The sequence below is a fragment of the Chrysochloris asiatica genome, unplaced genomic scaffold (assembly GCF_000296735.1).
Source record: "Chrysochloris asiatica unplaced genomic scaffold, ChrAsi1.0 scaffold00198, whole genome shotgun sequence".
NCBI lineage: Eukaryota > Metazoa > Chordata > Mammalia > Afrosoricida > Chrysochloridae > Chrysochloris > Chrysochloris asiatica.
In genome coordinates this window covers 4,809,109-4,829,797 of record NW_006408716.1, presented here as the reverse complement: position 1 = coordinate 4,829,797, position 20,689 = coordinate 4,809,109, and the positions used below count along the sequence as shown (strand labels likewise).

Here is a 20,689-nt window from a genome sequence, read left to right as displayed (position 1 = left end):
GGTACTTAACAACAAGAAGTCATTTACAAAAGAGTCCTGAGGGTGTAATGGCTAAGGGATCAGCTGCTAACCAAAAGGTTGGTGGTTTGAATCCACTCTATGGGAGAAAGATGTGGCAGTTTACTTCCATGAAGATTTACAGCCTTGAAGAGAATATGGGGTTGTTTTACTCTGTCCTACTGGGTAAAGTGGGTGGTGAATAAGCTAATGTCTCCTCTAGTCATAGTCTGTTAACTTTAACCAAACTGAGTTTGTGTCAAATCAGGTGGGAGGGGATACTGATAGGATGACATGATTCAGCTTTGTATGTTGAGAGAGTTTATTGTAATGGTAAACATTTGGAACTCTAGCATGGGTTTAAGAGGAACCATCTCAGAAGCAGGAGTGGGGATCTCAGTACAATCAAAGAAGCGGAGCCAGGAATGGGGGGCATGTCCTTTGGTCCCTGAGATCCCTGCATCATGAACCTCCTTGACCCAGGGACAGAAAGTTGTGACACAGGAGGGATGGCAGGGGAGCAGCAAGAATACAACCAAGAACCAGAGCATAAGACAGAAGAGTGGACTTCCCAGCTCACAGAGCAGTAACGTAGAGTGCCTTTGGACAGGAAGCTTATTTTTACCTTGGTAAGCCTTTAGGTACTTAAGTGGGGAAACTAGGCTTGCTGGAGCTGAGGGCCTTCCGGCTGAGGCTGGAGTGGTGTTTCCTGTGGACGTTTATCAGCAGTTGACTGGAACAGCTGTGTCCTTCCTGAGCCTTTCTGACCCCGAATTGTAACCTGTTAACCTCCCTACTAAAGCCCATAACTCTGAGCATGCTGTCAGAGTCGTGTGTAGCCATTGCACTGAATGACTGAACTCAGTGGAATCGAAAGGGCTGTGGGAGGATTGTTTGGTGCCACATATTCTTGTAGGTAGCTCCGAGTTGGAATTGGTGACCAAAGTTTGGGTTGTTTCTAGTCATTTACAAAGGTTTAGTTCCTTCACCTCTTAAATGGGTGTTGTTGTTGTTGTTGTTAAGGGCTGTCAAGTTGCTTCTGACTCCTAGCAACCCAGTAGAACGTTTTCAAGGAGTGACTGGTGGATTTGAACCTTCGGCTTTATAGGTAGCCGTCCAGTTCTTATCCTAAAGTGCCACACCGGGACTCCATACATGGCCATATCACAGTCTTGATGCAATAATTAGTGAGAATGTAGGTTGTAGTTGTTAAGTGCTGTCGAGTCGGTTCCGACTCATACTGACCCTGTATAGAGTTTCTGAGGATCAGCTGGTGAGTTTGAACCACTGAGCTTGTGGTTCAAACTGACAAACTGACCTTGAGGTCACGTGCTTAGCCTATGGTGCCACACCAGGACTCCATAATGTATATGGTGGTGGAGGTTGTGTGCCGTGGAGTCAGTTCTGACTCAGTGACCCTGTATAGGGTTTCTGAGGCTGTAAATCTTGATGGAAACAGAAAGCCTCATCTTTCTCCCGCAGAACAGCTGGTAGTTTCGAACTGCTGACCCTGAGGTTAGCAGTCCGATTCGTAACCACTAGAGGTCTATATTTTAGAATAAATTTCATCCCAGCCATATGGAAAATCCAGTCATGGCAGCAAAAAAGACTAGTGAGAAATCTGAGGCAGTGACCTGTGAGACATGCAGTGATACCCGTCTTGGGTATTTGTTTTGTTAATTTACTGATTCTTAGTATTTGCTGATTTATTGGTACTAATTTCCTTTTCATTTGCACCCTCTTTTCCCCAGAAGGTATGGGAAGTGAAACTGTTTGCATTGGACATATTACCTGGGGAGTCTGAAGATAAAAGTTTCCCCGAGAATGAGGGAGCCCCCTTGTCTTTGTTTACCCACCTGTCAATTTCTATGATCATTAGATTCAAGCATTGGCTGCCTGAGACTTGTAACTCCAAGGCAGATGGTTGTTGGTGGGTGTTCTCAGATGGCTATTCCCAGTCAATACTGAGTCCAGAGCAGTGTATTCAGAGAGAGCCCTCTGTCTAAGGAAGGCCTTCAGAGGAGTAGGGCCTTCCAAAGTTTTTTGTTTTAGTGGTACTGTGGGACAGGACAGGGGTTCACACTCCTAGGGTCCAAATATATCCTCATTTTGCTTCTGCTCCTGCCCACACTAGATGCTGATTACTTTACTATCAGGTGCAGAGGGCTTTGTGCAAACAGTCTGCTGACCTGTTAACTTGAAGGTTGGAGTTTCAAGCCCACTTCAAGTTCAGTTTCACCTTGGAAGAAACGTCCGGTGATTTGCTTTGGAAAAACCAGTCACTGAGAACCTATAGAGCACAGTTCTACTTTGGAACAGGTGGGGTCACCATGAGTTGGGGTCAACATGATGGTCGTTGGGTTGGGCTATGCCTAGGTCTCCAACTAACCACAATATATAGCTTTGTACTTGTAGAGAAGTTATCTCAAAGGTTGTAAAGAAATTCATACTCGCTATCTCTATATTTTAAGTAGATTCCCCTTCCTCAGTGCTTTCCTTTGACTTTCCAATCTCTCTCCTCCCTACTTCCCAAGACCTCAATGCCCTATAGCCTCTTTGAGTCACTGGTAGCATGGCCAAAGTCCTCAGTTGAACGAGACAGCTTGGTGGCAGCTGTCTTTCCTCTGTGTAGGACAGCTCCCTTACTCTCCTCTCCTGTGTCCCAAATCAGGGACTCATCTCTTAACAATTCTTGCTTTGTGGAATTCCTCCCCAGCATCCTGAGAAAGAAGAATCGCTTGTCTTCAGAACTGAAAAGAAGATAGGTTTCTCTCTCTTCCATTCTCCAAAATGTCAGGCTCATAAAAAAGAATACAAATTACACTCAGCAGCTCTTATCAGCTTGGTAAAGAATTGTTACTTTCAATTTTATTACCTTAAAAAAGAATTCAAATACTTCCATCTTTTAAAAACAATTTAGATTGAAGAAAGGAATTAAATCTGTGCAGAGAAGTGACTTGCTTGAACATTTAGAGAGGTCATGCTCTTAACCTTGAACACTGATGCTTTAATTGGACACGAGGGCCAGGGTGGCTCTTGCATCAGAAATCCCACTGTGGTTCTGGGTCTAGGGGTTGACAGCCACATACAGGGGCAGGCATGTTGTACCCCCAGATTGTCCCTACACCTCCCTCAAAGCAGCATGGGATGCTGTGGTTAGTGGAATTGTTCTTTGGCAGACTGCCTTCCCAGGCTCTAGTGTCCCGTGGGAGGGATAAGAAAACAATTCTAATCAGGTTTTGACTTTGCTTTGCTTGTATCTGAAAATCAATTGAAACTGGAGTTGAATATGAGACATGACTTGGCACAGATACCTGCCACCCAAGGTTCCGTGACGCTGATCCTCAGGAAACCTCATCCTGACTGTGTCTATTGCTCACTGCAGAGGGGTGGCTGCCTGTGCCCCCTGGGAGAAAGGTGACAATAAGTTCAGTCGCCCTTTGTTTCATTACGCGGTTCAGTCTTCCTGAGGAGTTGCTCCTGCTCCCTGGCAACGAGTGTGGCTAAGAACTGGGAACACCATTCTCCTCTGTGAGGCAGAATCAGATGCAAAGGCACAGCTCCTGCCACCTCCCTCAGAACCCCTGCCTGAGTATTTGTCAGAGCGATAACAGGAAGGACCATATTTGGCTTCTGGGCCCTCCAGGTAGCAGGCAAATTATGGACCATTGATTAAAATCCAAGTATCCATCAACCGATACTCATTGGCCCCACTTGGCTTCCCTTCTCAAATTGATCTTATTAAATAGATCGTGCCTGTGAGCAGACTCCATTTCATTTTTCTGTTGATATTAACATTTCCTCATAAATTGTCTACTGGTAGCATAGTCTCACTTTTTATTATGGTTAATGGTACTTCAGGCAAACCCAGGAACCTGTCTTTGTTTCATCTGAAGGATCTACAAATGGTCAGTAATGAATCTTCATGCCTGGCGGCTGTGAGCTGGTATTCCTGCCCTCCACCCCATCAGGGAAGACACTTTGGAAAGGGTGTTTTTCTCCAATGACGCAAACAAAACAGCCAGACGGAGGTTAGGCAGGTCTAATGATTGACTAGAAATTTTTCATATTGATTGGATTTTTAAATGGAGCTAGTCTATTTTATATCTATCTATACCTATCTATCTATCTATCTGTCTGTCTGTCTGTCTGTCTATCTATCTATCTATCTATCTATCTATCTATCTATCTGTCTATCTATCTATTTTTCCAGTTGCAGCAACATTATAATTATTCGCAGATCAAATCAACATGCACGCAAAGCAAGTGAACCTCTAACAATGGAAACTCTCTCCTGTGTTTCAGTAATTTCGTTTTAAAGGCCATTGATTGACCCAACTGGCCTTGATCTACAGAGTTGTTAAGCAGGATATGTGGGACTGAGCATTGGAAAGTCTAGTATTCCACATCACATCAAGGAAGAAACAGTTACATCTTGTGGGAAAGCACTTGGTCAGTTTCCCTTGTCTTCCAGTGGTCACAGCATCTTGCCTTTACCTACTTTTTGAGCAGTGGAGGCCAAGTTCACTTTGTTTCATTCTCATGGCAACTCCATGTGTGTCCGAATAGAACTTAGTGACTGCGTTTTCGGAGGTAGAATATCAGGCTTTGCTTTAGAGGCTTCTTGTGGGTGGACTCAAACCTCCAACATTTTGGTTGGCAGCTGCGTACTTGCACCTCTGAGGGATTTCACACACGAGTCAGAATCGACTCAATGGCAACTGGTATGCTGGATTTTATTTCATTCTGAAGCTCATTCCCATATATCCTCATTTTTTGTTGTTAAGTACCAGTGAGTCAGTTCTGACTTGTATAGGGTTTCCGAGGCTGTAAATCTTTGTGGGAACGGAAACTCTCATCTTTCTCCTGCCTTGAATGTATGGAAGGTTTTTGTTTAGTTTTCTCAAATACAGGTCACCCCCACTTTGCATGACATGGTATTAACTAAACTGAATGCATATGGAAACCATGAAAACCATGAATTCATCATGTGTCCATTCATTCCACAAACGTCCTGCAGTGGTCAATGTACCATACAGGGCCTTGCCCCTTCAGTGGCTCACCTTGAGGGACTGCAGGTTCTTTCATACACAGAAATCCTTTAGTGACCAAGGTCCCGCTGATTCAACAGTTCCGGAGCAGAGGCAGGAATATCAAGAAGGCAAGATCTGGCTTTCCAGAATTGCTGTGGCTTCTCAGGACTCTGCCACCCAGGTATCACTGTCATTTGTCCTACCTCCTCGTTGGGTGCTTGCTTTGTACGAGAGGAGTCTGGAACAATTTTGATCCCTCTCTCCTGCATTGGCAGGGTATGGTGGAAAGTGCGTGGACTTTGGCATCTGGAAAGCTATGCTGCACTGACTTGGTGGGAAACTTTGTGCAAACCATGCCATTTCTGTGTTTCAGTTTTCTCATCTGTAGACTGCAGGTGAGGTTCCTGTGAAGATTCATTGTGGATCCAGGACCTTGCAGAAAGTATAGAGGGCCTAACACAAGACATAGTGTGGAGATGTTTGTACATGTGACTGGTTCTTCCAGCCAGCAATCAGTCATTTCCTTCAGCTCTTTCCCAGAAAGCACCTTTCCTGAACTCACGGAGACAGTTCCGATTTCTCCTAGAAAAAGGCCCTCTCCTCATCCCATAACGTGTTTTGAAGCTTCCCAGAGAAGATTTGGAAACACTTTCTACCAACAGCCTTTAAATAAGTGTGGATTGTCTCCACCACTCTCAAGTGACACCTCACCTACATTAAACTCTCTTTCTGTGCTCAGATGGCTGCATTTTCTGTTTCCTCAGGGTGCCAGAGAGGCTGGGCTTCAAAGATGCACCAATGAGAGATGGGTAAGATAGGAAGAGATAGTTTGGTCAGATACCGGGCAAGGCCTGCGAGAAGGGATTAGAAAAGGGACCAACAGAGTATCCAAGGTCTCCAAATGGGATCTAGGAGTAAGGACAGAGTCAGACATACGATCCACAAAAAACTTCAAAAGAATGTTACGGCAGCTTTCTGGTTTGAAAACAAGACCCACAGAGGCACTGGAGACAAGACTGGGCCAAGCACAAAAGAAGTAGTTTGTCCAGAATCTCAGTCCGGAGGAAGGGCAGCACAGCTGCAAATCCTCGCCCGTCTCTGGGTAACGCTGCCGAAACTGGAGCCCTGTGGTTGTGTGCATTGCTGATTTCTTCATGGCATTCATAGCTTGGAGTCGTATACTCCCCTTCGCTGCAAATGGGGAGTTATTGTACTCTCTCTTGTTTCAGAGGGGTGACATTGCATGGAGAGAAAGGCGCCTAAATAGCATGTTGTTGCAGAGGCAGTGGTGAGTCTTTAAACTTAGCTCAATATCTGTCCTTGGGAAAATGCCAGACCCTGGGCACCATGGGGAGAATGTTCTGAAGTGTTAGAGTTGGGGTTTTTAAAAGATGCTAATTGCCGACAAGCTTTCATTATCTCAGTTCACACTGTTGTGGGGGGTGCCTAGATGAGTGGCCAACAATGAACACATACATAAATAATTGGTGGCATTTGCACTTTGTAAAATAAATCCTTAGTGATGCTGCTGGAAGGCTTCCATGTGGAGGTTTTTTTCCACTCCATTTACTATTCCTTTAGGCCAAGACAAAGTGCAGTGGCTCATACTTAAGAAATGCAAGTGCGATAATATGCTCAGGCGTCTGAGAGCAAGTAAACCTGGGGAAGGAAGCTCTTGCTGCTAGGAATGGCACCTTCTCAGATATGAGAACAGAAGCCAATTTGTGCACGTTATTATGAGCTGGGCCCACACCCAGAGGCTGGCTTGCCTACTCTGCCAGTTGCCCAGGCCTTTGGGGAAACAGCATGACCAAGGGGAAGGGTCTAGGTTGTGAGACACAGATGGACTCAAGTGCAAATCATGTCTGTGCTAAAGACCAGCTCAGGGACCTTTGTGAACGGCCTTCACCTTAACTTAGGTCTTGGTTCCCTGTCTGTGGAATGACTACAGTGCTTCCTAACCTGTCCGAATATTGTGAATGAAGGGTATTGGTTGTGAATGGAGGAGGTGTTGTCATGAAGTATCTGGCAGGATACTTAGAAGTCCTGTCACTGTTCGGGATGGTTCAGTCTTGATCTGACTATAAGAGACATGGAGAAAATAGAAGCTGGGAACAATGTCTTTCATTCCCTGCATTGTCCACCCTTACCTTCTTTACTTCCTTTCATGACTTTGGACAGTAGAGCTGACCCTTGCCAACATGTTGTCAGCCTCAGTCCCAACTAGAGTGAACCTCATATTGGACATCTTGCCCCATTGGCACCCGAGGTACTTTGTCCAGAGCACCTAGAGCTTAGCCCACCTCAACCTCCTATGAAAATCCTGGGCACAAAGTCCCAGGTGCCTACAGTAGGCTACATGTGTCCCCTATAAACGTACATCATACAGGCTGGTCGTGTGTCACATAGGCTACAGCTCTGTTGATGCCATTGGCTATGGAAAATGTAATCTGCCACTTCCAGACAGGGAATACATTCCCTTCCACACGCTACTCCCTAGCCTGCCCTTGGAGCTTTTAACCAGGGACTAAAGCAGTGAATGCACCTCATATATCCATATATCAGTGGAGGCCTGCATGTTGCTATGATACTAAAACAGGTTTCCACAGAACTCCAGACTAAGGCAAGCTAGGAAGAGAAGACTAGCAATCCTTTTCTGACTGGCAGCCAATGACAACCATCTAGATCATAATGGTCAGAGCCAATAGCGATCACAGGAATGACGTAGGACCTGGCAGTGTTGCCTTCATTGGGCATGTGATCAACAGCAGGCAACCGTGATAGATCTCACAGAACGTCATCCTCTCAAGAGAGAGAGTATAGGTGCCCTGTTGTATGTACAAGTCAGCGGATACCTGTCCGTACACACACACGACTTTACCTCTGCATGCAGCAGGCGCTGCTCACTGTAGGCCACCCGTGTCTGTCACACCTTTGAGTTCCTGGAGACCTTGTGCTGCCCCCCACTTGGTTTTCATGACTGTCACACAGTGCTCAGGTCTCCATTGCTTGCCTCTGTAAGTGAACACACTGGACCACTAACTGAAAGCCTAGAGGTTCAAGTGTGCCCCTGTTGGTGGTGTTGATAGCTGCCAATCCATAGTGACTTTTGCACAACAGAACAAGGCAATGCCTGGTCCTGTGCCCTCCTCACACTTGCTGCTACACTTTGTTGCTGCCACTGTACCAATCCATCGCGTTGGGTGGCTCTCTCTCTTTCGTGGTCCCTCCAGTTTGGAAAAGGGACTGGTCCCTTCCGATAACATAACCAAATTATGAGAGATGAACTCTAGCAATATTGGCTCCTAAGGAGCATTTTGTACCCCTTCCAAATCAGATTTGTTCATTCTTCTGGCAGTCCATGGTACCTTTAATGTTCTCTTCCAACACCATCCCTCAAATGCATCAATTCTTCTGTGGTCTTCCTTACTCATTGTTCAACTTTCACATGCGTATGAGGCTGTTGAAAACACCATGGCTTGGGTCACGTGCACTACAGTCCTCAATCTGGTATTTTTGCCCTTGAGCGCCTTAAAACAGCCTTGTGCAGCAGATTTGCCTAATGTAATACGTCTTGTGCAGCAGATTTGCCGAATGTAATACGTCATTTGATTTATTGAGTGCTGTTTTCATGAATGTTAATGGTGGATCCAAACAAAATGAAGTCTTTGACAACTTCAGTCTTTTCTCCATCTATCATGATGTTATTTATTGGTCCTGTGGTGAGGATTTTTGTTGTCTTTACGTTGAGGTGCAATCCATACAGAAGGCTGTGGTCTTTGATCTTCATCAGTAAGTATCTTAGGTCCTCTTTGCTTTTAGCAAGCAAGGTTCTATTCTCTGCATATCACAGGTGGTTAATGAGTCTTCTTCCAATACTGATGTTCTTCTTATAATGCAGCTTCTTGAATTATTTGCTCAGCATGCAGATTGAAAAAGTATGGTGAAAGAATACAACCCTGGTGCACACCTTACCTGGTTTTAAACAATTCAGTGTCCCCTTGTTCTGTTCAAACAGCTGCCTCTTGGTTTATGTATAAGTTCATCTTGAGCACAATTAAGTGTTCCAGAATACTCATTCTCTGCACTATGTCCATACTTTGTCGTGATGCACACAGTCGAAAGCATTTGCATAGTCAATAAAGCACAAGTAAACATCATTCTGGTATTCTCTACTTACGGTCAAGATCTATCTAATGTCAGCAGTGATAGCCCTCATTCCACATGCTGGTCTGAATCTAGTTTGAACCTCTGGCAATGCCTTGTCAATGTACTATTGCAGTTGTGTTTTTGTTCACACATCTGTGTGTTTTTGTTGATACATCTCTTCAGTCACCTAACAAGTCCCATGGCCTTAAATCCATCCCATGGCAGAGGAAGCACCCATACCAGGTTGCCTTGGGAATCTGTGGTCTCATGCATGGAGGGAGGCATGCCTACTACTCTTGGAATGGTGTGATTATCATCTCTTTTTTGCCATTGGTAATACCTTAGTGGTAGGGACTTGCCTTCTGGTTTACAGTATGTCTAGGAGAGTTAGGGCAGCTGCTGGGGTTTCTGCAAGCCTTGCCAATTAAGTGGAGGAATGAAAGAATGAGGGATTATATATACAAGGGGATTTCAAAAAGTTTATGACAAAATCCCATTATCTTTCAATTCCATTATTCCATGAACTTTGTGAAGTCCTCTACCGCAAATTCAAGAGAGATCATGAAATAATGATCATGTGGGAGGCTTGAGTGGATGGAATGGTAAGGCCTTCATGTTAATTGATCGTCTATAATGGGCCTCTTACCGGACTGGAAACTTCACACACAATTTCCCTTCATTCTCACAGTAACCTCATGTAGGAGGTGTTTGTCTTAAATTAAAGCAGATCTTGCAGTGAAGATTTGCGTGAAAATGATTTATTAAGAATCATTAATTTAATTCCCCATGTCCCCAGGGTAATTAAAAAAAGAAAGAAAACCAGGGAAGGATGAAGAGGTGGAGTACAGGACCTTTTCAGGACAGTGAAATTGCTTTATATGAACTTGTAATGGCAGACACATAACATGATGCATTTGCCAAGACCTCTAAAAGTGTCCAACATTAAGATTGCGCTCTCCTGTGAAGTACAGACTTTAGTTAATAGTAATACATTGGTATTGACTCCTCAGTTGTAACAAATGTACTGTATACCACAAGAATGCAAGATGCGGTATGCAGGGAAAGAAATAATATTCAGGGGAAGGGGATAAATGGAGAACCCTGTAATTTTTGCTCGATTTTTCTATAAACCTAAAACTACGGTAAAAAATAAAATCAAATTTTTTTAAAAAAAGAAGAAACGAATGAATAAATGAAAAGGACAACTAGCAGGAAGTGGGACAGCAGAAGAGGAAAATGAAAGAACCCAATCTCGGGAGTGCTACTCAGCGGACAGTTTGGGCCCATTCTTCCAGAGCAATTGGAAACAGTTGGGAACCCACCTTAGAGGAGTGTCCCCACCAGAGGACCAGGTGGTTGGGAATTTCGTTTCTCTCGGTTAAGGTTGTAAATTTCAATCCTTGTTGAAGGTTGTAAATTTCAATCTTTGGTTAAGTTTGTAAATTTCTAGGTACCATGGTAACAGCAAATCTGTCTTGGAAGAAGTACAGCAAAAATTCTTCTTGGAAATGAGGGTGGCGACACTCCATCTCTCATTCTTTGGTCTTGTTTTCAGGAGGGCTAGCTTCCTGATAAAGCATGTCCTGCTTGGTAAAGTGGAAAATCAACAAAAAAGGAGGAAGAGCACCAGAGATGGATCGACACACAGGTAGCAACAGTGTGTTCAAATATAACAAGGGTGAGGATGGCATACTGGGTTACTTTGAGCTAGAACTGACTTAACTGCTGCTAATAACTATACCACTGGACTGTAAACCACAAGGTCAGTTCAAACCCACCAGCTGATCCTTGGAAACACTGGACAGGGTTGCTATGAGTTGGAACCAACTTCCTGGCACTTAACAACAACAACAACAATGACTACAACAAGAGCAGCGGGTACCAAATAGGGTTCCTACATCCAGCGGTCAGTGGGCAACAGAATGACAGGTGTGGGCTATTGGGAGTGAGGTACTAGGAGTCACCATGCTCAAAGCCTGGTGGGTTCCAGACAGAATAGCCTTCTGGGTGTGAAAATGAAAACTCAGAGAAATAGAATGACTCGTTGACTCATCCAAGAGTGCTCAACTAAGAAGAGGCAGAATTGTGACTCAAAAGAGTATTGCATGACTCCTCCCACCACGGCTTGCACTGGGGATGACAGGGAAGACCTTGACTCTCCTTGACACACACCTAGTTCGAGAGGGGAAAGGAAAGGATGGGCTTAGAAGGGGGATGATGTTACTGGGAGTGCCACTATCCATGAGCATTCCCACAGAGATGGCAGGGCCCCTAATTACAGGGGATAAGGGAAGGTGTTATTGCTTAACCTGTAGTAGCTTCTCTTTTCTTCCCATCTATCCCAGTCTCTGTGTAAGATGTACCCTTGGCTGTAGCCCAACACCATTTATCTCTCTATAGAGCAAAGAAGCTTAGCAAATGAGCTTGATCCCTAATTGGTGAGGAAAAGTAAGGCAAGAAAGTTAGTCAGTTTTCCTATGGGATTTTCTGATCAATTCTTCCCGTCAATATCTTCTATGTGTAAGACTGATACCATGGGCAAAGATTCCTTAGCACCTGATCTCTCTTAGCAAAGTGTGTGCCTTCATTACTGCTTGGGCCTATGTGGATAAGCAGAGGACCCTTACATGTGCAGCCATGCCTGCATCTTCCATTTCACAGAACTGTTCTTTCTGGAGCAGGGCTTCCACCCAGGGAGACCCAGAGACAGTGCTGGAATTCTCAGAGATGCCACCATTCCCAAGGAAATAGCATCTTTGGGGCTCAGGGTCAGCATTTAAAAAACTCTTTGCAGGAGGTTCTCACTGGCACCAGACTTGACCATCTTTACTTGACCAGTTTCAGTCCACAGAGGAGTCTTACCGGTCATGAACCTCCATGTGATACACAAATATTTACATGGCACTCCTGTTGTCTTCTCTCAGATATTCCCTGTGATGGGAACCTCATTATGTCTGAGTATCCCATTGTATCTTGAACGACTTGGAAAGCCAGCAAGTTCTCTCCTATACAGAGTCACTATCCGCCTCCCTGATTACTGGAGCCATTGGTCCTTAATTACCTCTCAATGGCTGCAAAGAGCAAGTTCAGCCTTTCGAGTACCTGGCAGTTCTTTATGTGTTTAAAGATACCAACAGTGCCCCTGCTGGTGCGTTTCCACGATGCTACTGGCTATCTCACCAGTATTTCAGTTGCCAGCAGGGTCATTCACGGCTTTCAGCAGAACTTCCAGACAAAGCCAAATACGGGAGAAAGATCTGGTAATCTACATCTGAAAAGCAGTCCATGAAAACCCTATGAACCACAACAGATACCACAGTCTGATAGAGTGCTGGAAGATGACCCTGGACCACAAGGTTGGTTTGAACCTTACAGTGGCAGTTCACACCTACCAGCTCTTCCTTGGAAACCCTTGATAGGGTCGTTATCAGTCAGAACTGACTCAAAGACACTAACAACAACAACAACAACAACAACAACAACCAACAATCTTGATGATGACACAGGACAAGCTAGTTTTTTTCTTTCTTTTTTTTTTTTTTGGCTTTAAAAAACAAATTTATTTTCTCACAGTTTAGGAAGCTAGAATTCTAAATCTGGGATGCTGGTTCTGGAAGAAGGCTTTCACTGTTTGTCAACTCTGAAGGTCTTTGTTCCTTGGTTCCATGGTGATCTTCATTTATGTTTCCCAATTTCTGCTGCTCACTTGTTTGTTTAATCTTTTTTATTTATTTTTTAAATGTTTTATTGTGAACTATATGATAGTTTTACATTCATTCCATCGTATATCATTTCATTGCCATGGTTCCAATCCCCTCCATGCATCATCTACCGACCAAAGGGTATACCCTATAAACCCACCCCCTACCCCCCCCCCACCCCCCGAGTCTTCGGCCCACAGTCCCTCTCCCTCTCTGGATCCAAAGTCCCCAGCCGCTTCATCACTCCACGTCATCGTCTCAGGACAAGGTAGTTTTGTTGTACATGGGGACCACAAATCTGAGCTGAGCTGACAGCAGCTAACAACAGTGTCTCGGGTTCTTCTCATTAGTGGGCACTTTTACCTGCCATGGTTTTAGATCATTCCCCTCCATGAGTCTAGCTCCAGTCTGCTGTGTCCTTCATCCAGTATCCTTCATTAGTTTGATCTCTCAGCGTCATCTCAAAGCCCGTCTCCTCATTTGTCTTCTGTTGGGGAAAACCAAGACGAGCTTGTTGAATTCCATCTCTTTAGACTCTGTTCAGGTGCCAGTCTTCTAAGACCTTCTGGTCATCTATCCTATGGCATTGTGCCTGCTCCGTTTCTCTGCAAATTTGATAAGTGTGTCATCAATATGCTTTACTTGGGTACTAAAAAAAAATCCTGAAGTCTTGAGAGTCAAGGTGAAGCCGAGCCCAGCCTTGTGCTATAGAATGTCTTCCATCCAGCCTCTCTCCATATCTTCTTCCCTTACCTCCCCATTGGGACCATCAGTCTGAGGGTTTGTTTGCTGAAGCAAGGGGTTCTGGGCTGGGCAGGACACTATGCCTCCATACTTTCCCTTCTTCCCTTCACCCTGGGACTGCTCAGAGATTGCTGACTTTTGAGACCTTGTAGCTTCTGTGGAGACACCCAGGGTTACCAAGTGCATAGAATGTGACAGGAGTACCCCTAAGTATGAGATACACAGCTTGGGGTCCTGTGGTGTAGCCCTTCTTCCAGGTGCAGGAAGATAATTCTTGAACTTTCTTTCTGAGGGAGAGGAGAAAGCCAGCCAAGTTGAATTTAAACATACCATTTTCCCTGGAGAAGAGAAGATTAATGGGGAGTCGCTGGGCGATGTAAACAGTTAATGTGCTCAGCCACTAAGAGAAATGGTGGACATTTGAGTCCATCTAGAGATGCCCTTGAGAAACGCCTGATGGTCTGCTTCAAAAACATCAGCCATTGGAAGCCCTGTGGAGCTTTCGACATGATTCAGAATTGACTTGGCTGCAACTGCTGGGAAATCCATGTGGTGAAACAGACATGGCTCCTCACTCCGTGGAGCCAGCAGCATGACGGAGGGGATGACTGCTGTTGCTTAATACCCTTGAGTCTGTTCGTTCCGACCCATGCCAACCTTGTATAGGGTTTCTGAGGAGCAGCTGGTGAGCTGGAACCACTGACCTTGAGGTTCAAACCAACTTTACAGTCCAGTGCATTAACCCATAGCACCACGCCATGACTCCTCGTGGAGGAGATTGTTGTTGTTGTTGTTGTTGTTATGTGCTGTGGAGTCGGTTTCAACTCATAGCGACATTGTACAGGGTTTCCAAGGCTGTAAATCTTTACGGGAGTAGAAAGCCTCGTCTTTCTCCCGCAGAACAGCTGGTAGTTTTGAACTGCTGACTTTGCGGTTTGCAGACAGATTCGTAACCACTGTGCTACCAGAGCTTCTTGGTGGAGGAGATAGACAATAAAAGATGAATAAACTGGTAAGCAAGTGCACAGAGCGCTGGTGGCACTGCAGAACAACCACTGGACTGTTAACCACAAAGCCCACATTTCAAACCCACCAGATGCTCCACAGGAGAAAAATGAGTCTTTCTGAGAAGCTCCTATAAAGATTTATGAGTCCGAAGTGACTTGATGGCACCTAAAACAACACAGCTCTAGCACAGGAAGTTGCTCAGGTAGTGCAAGAGGTTAACACACTTGGTTGCTAAAAGACAGGTTGGAGGTTCAAGCCTACCCCAGGGCCCTTAGGAAGAAAGGTCTGAGCTCTACTTCCAAAGAGTTACAACCTTCAAAACCCTAGGGAGCACAGTTATAGTCTTGATACACATGGCTCACCATGAATTGGCATCAACTCAACAGCCATTGGTTGGCTTGTTTCTGATACTGTCGCAACAAGTACGGTGTATGGTATAAAATATGTGTGTTTGAGTCTGTATGTGCATGCATGCTGTAAGAGACAATCATTAGGGGTGGTGGCCACTATCCAGGACCTAGAATGGACCTTGTTATGTTCATCCTGTTCCTACAGAACTGAAGACAGCACCATGCCCTGACTCTGAGCCTCTGTATTTTTAGTGTCATTCCTCACAACTGGACAACCCACCATTAACCCCTGCTTCTGGCTTCCAGCAATGAGGAACTTCCCTCTCTGACTGCGCCCCTAGAAGAGTTATGCTGGCCAGCCAAGAAGGGATGAGTGCCCCAGGTCTCTGAGCTGAAACCTTTCTGTAGATGGTTGCTCCAGAACTCACAAGATCAGTAGGAAACCCTCCGTTTGTGTTGAAATGGAGTAGAAGAGCTTGTTTTTTGTTAGGAAATAATTCTTCCAAAACTGTGTCCGTAAAACCTGTTCTGGCCATCACCCTGTGTATTTGCCAGTCTCTGGCTTGGTTTTGCTCACATTTGTTCTCTTTTTCTCTTGCAGGCCGTGGAGACCAATCTGGCTTCCAAGGACAGCCACTGGGTCTTTGTGAATGAGGTAAGAACCTTCTCCACAGGACGAAAGGTGTCGTGTGGCTGAGCTTTCCACCCAGAAGAGCTCAGGGTTATCATTTTAGGCCCCATTCAGATGTATGAGTTGAAGTGAGATCGGTGCCCGATGTGAGATGCAGAGGGCCAGGCTTGACCTGGCAAGATGGTCACCTGAGCAGGTGGGAACCAGAGGAAGGATCCAGACTTGAGTCCACAGGAAGTCACAAGTCAGGGAGCAGTGGAGTAGGCACAAAGTCTATAGGGTGATGTGTGCAAAATGGGATCAGCTTTCAGGAGTCAAGCTGGAGAGATACGAGCAGGTCAAAAATGGAGAGCCGAGAAGTTAGGGAAAAGATTCAGCATATTAGGTGGGACAAAGGCCAAATTTTCTACAGGGGGTTAAAGGTATGTGCGAACATCTGCTTTGCATGTATGCCTAAGTGTGTGTGTGTGGTGCATGTGTATATAAGTGTGTATGTAATATATATGTGCATATACGTGTATATGTGGAGTGTGGTGGCTCTATATGATAAGCACTGGATTGCCAACCACAAGGTCCATGGTTTGAGTCTGCCAACTGCTCCATGGGAAAAAGATGAGGCTCTCTACTCCCATGAAGATTTAAAGCTTCAGAAATCCTAGACAGGGTCTTTGAGTCGGGACCAACTCAATGGCGCTTAACAACAACAACATGCGTATGTGTATATTAGAACATGCGTTATATGTAGTCTGTATATGAATGTATATGTAGATAGATAGATGATAGATAGATAGATAGATAGATAGATAGATAGATAGATAGATGATAGATAGAGATAGATAGATGATAGAAAGCTGATAGATACATAGATAGATAGATGATAGATAGATAGATAGATAGATAGATAGATAGATAGATAATAGATAGATAGATAGATAGATGATAGACAGATAGATAGATAGATAGAAGGAGAGAGAGAGAGAAAGTGCTGGTCAGTAACACTGTGGATTAATGTACTGGACTTCAAAGTTGTGGTGTGAACCACAAGGTCAGTGGGTCAGACTCACCAGCCACGCCTCAGAAACCCTAAAAAGACTTGTTACGAGTCATAAGCAACTCGATGACACTTGAATATGTTGTTGTGTATGTGTGTTAGATTGTGAGTGTATATATGTATATGCATGTGTTTCAGTGTGTATGATTGCTGTGTGAGTGTGCCTGTGTATTTGTGTGTGCACATACCTGTCTAACTGTTGGGAGTGGGTAGGAATGAGTATAATCACTTGAAAGGTGTGAGTGGGAAATCTCCCCAGTGACTGGCCATCCACTGGTTGAACCCCAGGCGAGGAATGGATACACAACCACATCACACGTCCTGCTCTGCTTTCCGCAAAGTGCACTCGGCCTGACTGATACACTGCTTCTGAGCTTCCTCCAGACTGCAGGCATTATGTGGGAGTGCCCTGTCGTTAATAGTCCTTAACTTTCCTGAAGGAAAACCCTGGCTAGCACAGCCTCTGTGACTCTGGTGAGCTATTGGCTAAGGCCTGTCTCTAGACCCTTTTCCTGGTAGGAGCGTTCGTTAGGTCTGTGGCCTTCACCTGTTCCAAATTTAGCTGATCAATTCCTAATGGCTTCATTTTGGGAGTTGTTGTTGTGAAGTGCCGTCGATTCGGTTCCGACCCATAGTGACCCTGTATAGGGTTTCCAAGGAGCAGCTGGTGAGCTTGAACTGCCGACCTTGCAGTTTAAACAGCTTTACAGTCTGGCGCATTAACCCACAGCGCCACACCAGGACTATTTTGGAAGAGGCAAGGATAAGTAATTGATTCTGTTTTGTGATGTGTGTTTCTTCATTAGCTCAGTGATATTATGGCTGAAATAGTTTGGGGTGGTTCCTTTTAATAATTGTGTTCAAGAGTAGCAGCTCACAGGACCCAAATTTCAGTTTTCTTCCAAAATAGTCACATCCTGTTAGCTCCATGTCTACATGGGTCAGTTGAAGACATGTCATAACTGCCCATTTACCTTGGGCTTTGCCAAGTTGTGCTGGCAATTAATAGCAAGAACCCAACAGTCATCCTATTTTTTCTTTTATTGTAAACTGAGGGAAGGTTTATAGAGCAGATCACCAGTTTTAAACTCCACAAATCGTACACTTCGTTTCATCTCAATGACTGCCATTCTGTTAATGTATTTTTGTTTACATTCCACCTTCTTGACCAAACCTTCTGAATTTTGTCCTTAGGTAAAATACTGTATTTTAAAAATCTCAAATGGTTGTCCATTCTACGGTGTGCATACCTCACTATATACCTATCTATTACTTGGCCAACATTTGAATCTTGGGGTTGAGTTCAGTTCCAAATCTGAAGGACAATGAAGGGCCATAGTTTTGGAATTCCACCAATCACCATGTGTGAGTAAGCCTGGTCTTTATGATTTTGAGTTTTGTTCTATCTTTTCTCCCACTCTATCTACGACCTCTTAGTGTGAGCCTTTTCAGAGCCACTTGATGGACAATAGAATGAAACACTGCCCCACCCTTCATGATCCTCACAATTGTTGTAATGTTTGAGTCCATTGTAACTGCCACTGTGTTATTCAATCTCATTGAGAATTTTCTTCTTTTTGTTGACCCTCCACTTTAGAAGCATGATGTCCTTCTCTAGAGACTGATTCCTCCTGGCAACATGTCCAAAGACTAAGAGACAAAGTCTCCCCATCCTCATTTCTAGGACTAGCCTGGCTGTGCTTCTTCCATGACAGATATGGTAGTTGTTTTGGCACTCCATGATACTTTGAATATTCTTCACCAACACCATAATTCAAATGAACCCATTCTTCTACAGTCTTCTTTATTCCTTGTCCAGCTTTCACATGCATATGAGGCAATGGGAAATACCTTGGTTGTGTCAAGAGTACCTTTGTCCTCAAACTGACATCTTTGCTCTTTAACAGTATGAAAAGGTCTTTTGTAGCAGATTTACCAGATGCAATATGTTGTTTGATTTCTTGACTACATCTTCCATAAGCATTGATTGTGAATTACTGAAAAATGAAGTTTTTGATAACCTCAATATTTTTTCCATTTACTATGATGTTACTTATTGGTCCAGTTGTAAATTTTTCTGTTTTCTTTACATCGAGGTGCAATCCATAATGAAGGTTGTATGTAGTCTCTGATCTTCATCAATATTTCAAGTCCTCTTTGCTTCCAAGCAAGCAAGGTTGTTTCATCTGTACATCACAGGTTGTCAATGAGTTTTCCTCCAATCCTGATGCCATGTTCTTCTTCATATAATCCAGCTTCTCAGATTATTTACTCATGATACGGATTGAATAAATAGCTAAAGCACAGCTTCCTGATTTTAAATCGTTCAGTATCCCCGTGTTTTGTTCAAACTACTGCCACTTGTAGTACGTACAGGTTTCTCACGAGCACTATTAAGTGGGCCAGAATAGTCATTGTTCACAATTTTATCCAGAGTTTGTTGGAATCCACACAGTGGAATGCCTTTGTATAAAGTACAAATTAACATCTTCCTGGTATTCTCTGATGTCAGCCAAGATCCATCTAATGTCAGCAATGAGATTCCTCATTCCATGTCCTCTTCTGAATTGGCTTGGATTTCTGACAGTTTCCTGCTGATAGACTGCTGTAGTCATTTTTGAAATATCTTCAACAGAATGAATCATTTGCATGTGATATTACTGATACTGTTTAATAATTTCCATATTATGTTTGGTCGCCTTTCTTTGAAATGTGCACAAGTACGGATCGATTCCAACCAACTGGCTAGGTTGCTGTCTTCTGAACTTCATGGCGTAGATGATTGAGTGCATTCAGCACAGCATCAGTTTATGACAGCATATTAATTGGTATTTCATCTATACCTGGAGCCTTATTGTTTTGCTTCTGACTTCAGTGGAGCATGGGCGTCTTCTTTGAATACCATCCGTTCTCGATCTTATGCTCTCTTATCCTCTTGAAATGATAGAGCACCGGCCAGTTATTTCGGGTACAGTGACTGTATAGTCCTTCCATCTTCTTTTGATGCTTCTGCATCATTCAGTAGTCTGCCCATAAAATCATTCAGTATTTCAAGTCAAGGCTTGAATTTTTCCTTCAGTTCTTTTAGCTTCAGGAATGCTGAGCATGTTCTTCCCTTTCAATTTTCTATCTCCAGATCTTAGCACATAAATATCCTCAGGTCATAATCATAGACACAGGTTATGAGCATAAACACAAAAAGTTCTTATCAAAATCCTATCCAGTGAAATCCAACAACATATCGAAAATGTAATACATCATGACCAATTGGGAGTTATACCAAGTATACAAAGAAGATTCAACTTCAAGAAACAATCAACAGAATCCACCACATAAATAAAAGGGGGGAAAAATCACCTAATATCAACGATGCAGAAAATTGACAAAATTCAACACATTATTTTTAGAGAAGAAAAGAAATAAAAGTGAAAACCTGTGGGCAACATAGGAATGTTTTCATTGTTGTTAAGTGCTGTTGAGTCACTTCTGACTCACAGTGACCCTGTCTGTATAGGCTTTCTGAGGAGCAGCTGGTGGGTTTTAGTTGTTGGCCTTGCAGTTCAAACCGACCTAGCCATCCAATGCATTACCCTATAGCACAACATCAGGACTCTAGAATAGGAATAGAAGAGCCTACTTAAGGGTATGTACACAAAACCAATGGCCCACAATATTCTAACAAAAAGTGAATGAAAACATGCTTTTCTCAAATGGAAACCATACAAGGATGTCCTGTATCCCCATTCCTAATTAGTATTAAAAATAAGGCAAGAACACCAAGGCTTCTTGAAAACAACTTAAGTGCCCATTAGTGTATGAATTGATAAACTATATATAGTACATACACACAATAGAATTTCATTTAAGGTTAAAGAATAATGCATGTGTCAAACATCTCATAACCTAGGGGACATTATGTTGAGTGAAATTCCCAATGAGTTATGGGATGACATCAAGAACACCATACAGAAAGAAAGCAAAAGGGCTTTGAGAAGACAAGAAAGAAGGAAAAGACCAAAATGGAT

General features: G+C 43.8%; 1 protein-coding gene across 1 annotated transcript in view; it reads left to right on the top strand.

The window, feature by feature from the left end:
• GRID1 (glutamate receptor, ionotropic, delta 1) overlaps nucleotides 1-20,689 on the top strand; it is a 1,105,771-nt gene that overhangs the window by 623,957 nt on the left and 461,125 nt on the right. The window contains exon 5 of the mRNA XM_006872457.1: nucleotides 15,584-15,637. Within this exon, the coding sequence (XP_006872519.1) occupies nucleotides 15,584-15,637 (54 nt within the window). The remainder of the gene's footprint in view (nucleotides 1-15,583; nucleotides 15,638-20,689) is intronic.